The sequence below is a fragment of the Salmo trutta genome, chromosome 34, assembly GCF_901001165.1.
Source record: "Salmo trutta chromosome 34, fSalTru1.1, whole genome shotgun sequence".
Taxonomy (NCBI): Eukaryota; Metazoa; Chordata; class Actinopteri; order Salmoniformes; family Salmonidae; genus Salmo; species Salmo trutta.
Genome location: NC_042990.1, coordinates 8,946,922 through 8,953,758, shown reverse-complemented (window position 1 = coordinate 8,953,758; position 6,837 = coordinate 8,946,922). Strand labels below are relative to the sequence as shown.

At 43.3% G+C, this 6,837-nt stretch overlaps 1 protein-coding gene across 1 annotated transcript; it reads left to right on the top strand.

The window, feature by feature from the left end:
• The first annotated feature begins 31 nt into the window (after window positions 1–31).
• LOC115173487 (adaptin ear-binding coat-associated protein 1) lies at window positions 32–5,389 on the top strand. The gene is made up of 8 exons (XM_029731611.1): window positions 32–350; window positions 1,194–1,294; window positions 1,474–1,578; window positions 2,030–2,111; window positions 2,346–2,454; window positions 2,624–2,771; window positions 4,192–4,288; window positions 4,428–5,389. The coding sequence occupies exons 1-8, from the start codon at window positions 256–258 to the stop codon at window positions 4,480–4,482; spliced, it is 792 nt and encodes a 263-aa protein (XP_029587471.1). The 5' UTR covers window positions 32–255; the 3' UTR covers window positions 4,483–5,389.
• Window positions 5,390–6,837: the final 1,448 nt, after the last annotated feature.

Below are 6,837 nucleotides of genomic sequence, written 5' to 3'. Positions count from 1 at the left end.
ACAGCTGTTTGCCATATTTACCTATGCCGTCTATGGGTGCGTACACATCTAGCCTATTAATACATATTATTGGAAGAGGGATGCTGCCTTAAAACATTGGGGGATGTGCGCAGGGTCAATGCATCCATTGATGGAGCACAAACTCCGCTCTGGAATCCCCATCACGTCATCGCCGTCTTGTGAGTATATAGGCCACTCGCAAAAAAACCGAAAGGAACTATAAATAAGCCACACATCAATTTAATTTACATCAAGATGGCGACCGAGGGCGAATACGAGTCGATCCTTTGCGTTAAACCCGACGTCAACGTTTATCGAATACCACCGAGGGCTACAAATCGTGGATACAGGTAAATATAAAGGGTTGGCCCATATTTGGGGTGTTGCACAAAAACCGCGGTGCCGGTGGTTCTATCTGTGGTCATGGTGCTGCATCGTGTGTGTGTGTGCCCATCTGTCTGTGCGCTAAGTGGATGTTAACAGCAGTCGACGTGTGTCTAATATTTGTTTTGCGTAGGCCTACGACTCACTAATTATTCTGCTCCATTGGTAATATTGATGTTACTCTCGCAAAGCTGGCACTATCAGTGCGGATGAATCGACAGTGTATGGCATGATATGTGTATTTGCGTGTGCTGTTTATCAGCATAATTTAACCAGAAAATGTATTGACAGCAAATGTTATATGGATGTATATTAGGTGATAAATAGCCCTATATCCCTGGGCCTATAATACAAGGCTCCCGATCATTCTACACCAGTCTATTATGATAGTAACATTGATTACAGAATAACTCAAATAATGGAACCAATGTATATTAAAGGCATCTGAAACAAACAGTTCCAGCTGCCAGGGAGAAAGTAGAGTAGTTTCAGCAGACTACTGTTTTCAGTCTGGCCTATATGTGTGTGGCCCAGTTAAATGTAGGCTAAATGGTTTTCTCTAAAACCGTACATTATCTGATATGCTATTAATTGGGGGTTGTGATCTTCATAATAGTCTTGCTTCAGCCTTCAGGAATTATAAGAACAAGACAATTGGGTCATTTCAGAATTCTCTCCAGATTGTACAGTACTATTTGTTACAAAAGCTGGTCTGAGAACGGTTGGAATAGGCACTGTTTACTGACCTTCTGACCTACTGCCTGTTTTGCCTTGTTATTGGCTACCTCTGACCTGGGTATTTCCTGTAGGGCAGCAGACTGGAAACTGGATGTGCCCGATTGGTCAGGGCGCATGCGGATCACGGCGAAGGGGAAAGTGGCCTACATCAAACTGGAAGAGAAGGTCTCAGGTGTGAGAGTCGTGTGTGTGTGTGTGTGTGTGTGTGTGTGTGTGTGTGGCAGGCACAGGTGCCTCTTTGTCCCAACATTGCTCATTAGGGCCCTTTCAATGTAGCTAGTAAAATGAACTTCATACAGCATATCTGTGGTTTATTATTATTATGATTGTGTTTCTCCTCCCATCCTGCAGGGGAGCTGTTTGCTCAGGCCCCTGTCACAGAGTATCCCGGCATCGCAGTTGAAACCGTAAGCGACTCCAGTCGCTACTTTGTCCTGCGAATACAGGATGACAATGGTGTGTGTGTATATGAGTGAAGAACCTCTCACTGTGCGTTCATAGCTATGTCAGCCTTTTACACAAGTCAGATAGTGTTATGTCAGCCTCCTTTAGCAGGTTTTAGTACTTTCATCAGTCAATGTCAACATCTTTTTTTCTGATCACAGTGTGCTCATAGAGTTGTTGGAACCAATAGTGTGCAAAGCTGTCATCAAGGCAAAGGGTGGCTACTTTGAAGAATCTCAAATATAAAATATATTTTGATTTGTTTAAACACTTTCATTGGTTACCACATGATTCCATGTGTTATGTCACAGTTTTGAAGTCTTCACTATTATTCTACAATGTAGAAAATAGTAAAAATAAAGAAAAACCCTTGAATGAGTCAGTGTGTCCAAACTTTTGACTGGTACTGTATGTCAGCTCGATGTCAATGAACTCATACATCTATGTCAACCTACTCTCTCAGGCCGCAGTGCGTTCATTGGTGTTGGATTCGGGGACAGAGGGGACTCTTTTGACTTCAACGTGTCTTTGCAGGACCACTTTAAGTAAGTGATGGAAGGGGTCACTCCAGGGACAATGTGACTGTCAAGGCAAACAATGGCGCTTCGCCATCTCCCACTAATAACAAACACACGTACTGTGGTCTGTCTGCAGCATAAGTTGCCAGCCAAAACAACGTGTCATTGAGTTTGCTTGTTCCAGATGCTGCAGTTTTCAAAACAGCTGATGTTACATTGCTTTTTCCTGTGTCATTGCAGTCAATATTGTGTGTGTTACAGGTGGGTGAAACAAGAGAATGAGATCAGCAAAAACCCTCAGGGGGCAGCTTTGGGACCAAAGCTGGACTTGGGATTTAAAGACGGACAAACCATCACCCTTAATATTGGGGTAAAGACCAAGCACAATTGAACTAGATCATTCTTGTAGAAATTGTATAACAAAATCCTAGCCCTTGCCGCTGGGGTCTGTTTGGGATTGGCCATTTGGCTTTTCCCCAACACCAATATTCCTTCAGAATTCCAATCTTTTTTTCTCTCTCATCCTTTCTCTCTTCAAGCAAGGCAAAAAGAGGGATAAGCCACGCCCACAGGGGGCAGGTGGGATCGGTCTCCTACCGCCACCACCAAAAGGAAAGATGGCTCCTCCTCCTTCCTCTGCCTTCTCCAATTACAACACAGTGCCTCAAAAAGGAGGCTCAGATACGGGTACATCAGTTAAAACTCTCAATAAAGCCTTGATAAACTTCTCTATAGCTAAATAAAGCTTTGATTGGTAAACTACATGGCCACATTAGTGGATTTGGCTATTTCAGCCACTCCCATTGCTGACAGGTGTATAAAATTGATCACACAGTCATAGAATCTCCATAGACAAACATTGGCAGTAGATTGGCCCGTAGTATGACTTTCAACGTAGCACTGTCATAGGATGCCACCTTACCAACAAGTCAGTTCCACAAATTTCTGCCCTGCTAGAGCTGCCCCGGTCAACTATAAGTGCTGTTATTGTGAAGTTAAAATGTCTAGGAGCAACAAAAGCTCATCCGCGAGGTGTTAACCACACAAGCTCACAGAACGGGACCGCCGAGTGCTGAACCGCGTAGCACATAAAAATCGTCTGTCCTCGGTTGCAACACTCACTAACGAGTTCCAAACTGCCTCCTGGAAGCAACGTCAGCACAAGAACTGTTCATCGGGAGCTTCATGAAATGGGTTTCCATGGCCGAGCTGCCTCACACAAGCATAAGATCACCATGCGCAATGCCAAGCGTCAGCTGAAGGGGTTTTAACTGGACAGAATTGAAGCAGTGGAAAGGCGTTCTCTGGAGTGATGAATCACGCTTCACCATCTGGCAGTCCGACGGACAAATATGGGTTTTAGCGGATGCCAGGAGAACGCTACCTGCCCAAATGCATAGTGGAGGAGGAATAATGGTCTGGGGCTGCTTTTCAAGGTCCGGGCTAGGCCCATTCGTTCCAGTGAAGGGAAATCTTAATGCTACAGCATATAGGGTGATTCTGTGCTTCCTACTATGTGACAACTGATTGGGGAAGGCCCTTTTCTTTTTCAGCATGACAATGCCCCCATGCACAAAGTGAGATCCATACAGAAATGGTTTGTCTATATTGGTGTGGAAGAACTTGACTGGCCTGCACAGAGCCCTGACCTCAACTCCATTGAACACCTTTTGGGATGAATTGGAACACCGACTGCGAGCCAGGCCTAATCGCCCAACATCAATGCCCGACCTCACTAATGCTGTCGTTGCTCAATGGAAGCAAGTCCCCACAGCAATGTTCCAACATCTAGTGGGAAGCCTTCCCAGAAGAGTGGAGGCTGTTATAGCAGACAAACTCCATATTAATGCCCATGATTTTGAAATGAGATGTCTGACGAGCATGTAGTGTCCCTGTAGTATAGCTTTTGGCCATGTAGTGTAGCTTTGATTGTTCATTTTCTTTCTCTCTCTCTCTCTCTCTGTGTCGTGTGTCTCTTTCTCAATTCAAAGGGGCTTTATTGGCATGGAAAACATGTTATCATTGTTTATTTCACTTGCTTTGGCAATCACAAATGAACAGTTAACATAAACACAAACATTTCAGGAGTTTCTCTCTCTCGCTCTAGGCTGTTTGCTAGATCTGGACAGTACTAACTCCAACACTGTGGTCCAATCATCCAACCCCAGCAGTGATCTTTGGGGAGACTTCTCCTCTCCTGCAAGGTAACAACTGTCTGTGACGGAGCTTATTTTAGCTTTTTTTTCTTGTTATGCTATGACATACTGATATATGCTTGATATACTGTAATACCAGCATTGCTATGAGTCAATCAGCCTGTAAAAATAGTCTCTTCGTCTTCAGTTCGCTCCCTCCAACATCGCGACAAGAGCACACGCCGAATTGGGGCCAGTTTTGAGTGCACATCATCGCCTTTTTCATTTGTCTCCATCGCTGAACGCAACGCCTCCCTCCGTCGCTACAAACACAGTCAAAGCAAACTTTCCAAAAGTCAAAAAACACTATGCACGTCTAGAAAGTCTTTATCAAATCTAAGAATGGATGTACACTACAATCTCCTCCCAAAGTAAAAATAATAATAAAAAAGTAATATTAGGGATAATAATGCAACTCTATTGCAAATATTCAATATTTTGTCATATGAGCTTCATGGTATGTCTTCAATATATCCTAAGGGCTATGATGATAGGATCTTCAGTAGCAGCAATTTTACAGTACTGCTTTTTACCCGGCAACAGCGCCCTCCTGTTAATGTTTACCTAAACATACCTACATGCTTGATTTTTAGAGAGGGGAACCCATAGGGAATGACAATCTTTCCCACGGGGTTTTCCTCTGATCATAGTAGGGAACAGCATTCGTAGTAAATAATTGTGAAAAGGAATTGCTCAGACACTCGCCCAATTTAGTTTCGCCCCCGTTCTCCTCAGTGTGCAATTGTTCACTCCCCCTCAATGATTTAAAAGCATTGGATGAGTGTATGCTTTGGCTGGAGGGAGTCTTATCATATTCCTTATGATTGCATGCAAACTATAGGCTATTTTTGGGAGAAGGGGGAGAACTGGAATGGGGCTCATATTGATGAACTTATCTGTTTCCATTGTACTGACTGCCTCACACTTGGCCTATTTTAAAGAGCGAAGAGCATGTATTCTTGTTAACTTTGCTGCAGAGGACTTGACACAGCCCTCTACAGTCCATTTGTAAGTTGGTAGATGTGATGTAGTGTACATTGGGTGAAAATCCCTACTTGTAATGACAGAACATACAGTTGAAGTCGGAAGTTTACATACACCTTAGCCAAATACATTTGAACTCAGTTTCCCAATTCCTAACATTTAATCCTAGTAAAAATTCCCTGTCTTAGGTCAGTTAGGATCACCACTTTATTTGAAGAATGTGAAATGTCAGAGTAATAGTAAAGAGTGATTTATTTCAGCTTTTATTTCTTTCATCACATTCCCAGTGGGTCAGAAGTTTACATACACTCAATTAGTATTTGGTAGTGTTGCCTTTAAATTGTTTAACATGGGTCAAACGTTTCGGGTAGCCTTCCACAAGCTTCCCACAATAAGTTGGGTGATTTTTGGGCCATTCCTCTTGACAGAGCTGGTGTAACCGAGTCAGGTTTGTAGGCCTCCTTGCTCGCACACGCTTTTTCAGTTCTGCCCACATATTTTCTATAAGGATTGAGGTCATGGCTTTGGGATGGCCACTCCAATACCTTGACTGTGTTGTCCTTAAGCCATTTTGCCCCAACTTTGGAAGTATGCTTGGTCATTGTCCATTTGGAAGACCCATTTGCAACCAAGCTTTAACTTCCTGACTGATGTTTTGAGATTTTAATTCAATATATCCACATAATTTTCTTTCGTCATGATGCCATCTATTTTGTGAAGTGCACAAGTCCCTCCTGCAGCAAAGCACCCCCACAACATGATGCTGCCACCCCCGTGCTTCACGGTCAGGATGGTGTTCTTCGGCTTGCAAGCCTCCCCCTTTTTCCTCCAAACATAACAATGGTCATTATGGCCAAACAGTTCTATTTTTGTTTCATCAGAGCAGAGGACATTTCTCCAAGAAGTACGATCTTGGTCCCCATGTGCAGGTGCAAACCGTAGTCTGGCTTTTTTATGGCGGTTTTGGAGCAGTGGCTTCTTCCTTGCTGAGCGGCCTTTCAGGTTATGTCGCTATAGGACTCGTTTTACTGTGGATATAGATACTTTTGTACCTGTTTCCTCCAGCATCTTCACAAGGACCTTTGCTGTTCTGGGATTGATTTGCACTTTTCGCACCAAAGTACGTTCATCTCTAGGTGACAGAACGCGTCTCCTTCCTGAGCGGTATGACGGCTGCATGGTCCCATGGTGTTTATACTTGCGTACTATTGTTTGTACAGATGAACGTGGTACCTTCAGGCATTTTGGAAATTGTTCCCAAGGATGAACCAGACTTGTGGAGGTCTACAATTCTTTTTCTGAGGTCTTGGCTGATTTTTCTTTTGATTTTCCCATGATGTCAAGCAAAGAGGCACTGAGTTTGAAGGTAGGCCTTGAAATACATCCACAGCTTCACCTCCAATTGACTCAAATTATGTCAATTAGCCTATCAGAATCTTCTAAAGCCATAACATCATTTTCTGGAATTTTCCAAGCTGTTTAAAGGCACAGTCAATTTAGTGTATGTAAACTTCTGACCCACTGGAATTGTGATAGTGAATAGTGATAGTGTTGGAAAAATGACTTGTGTCATG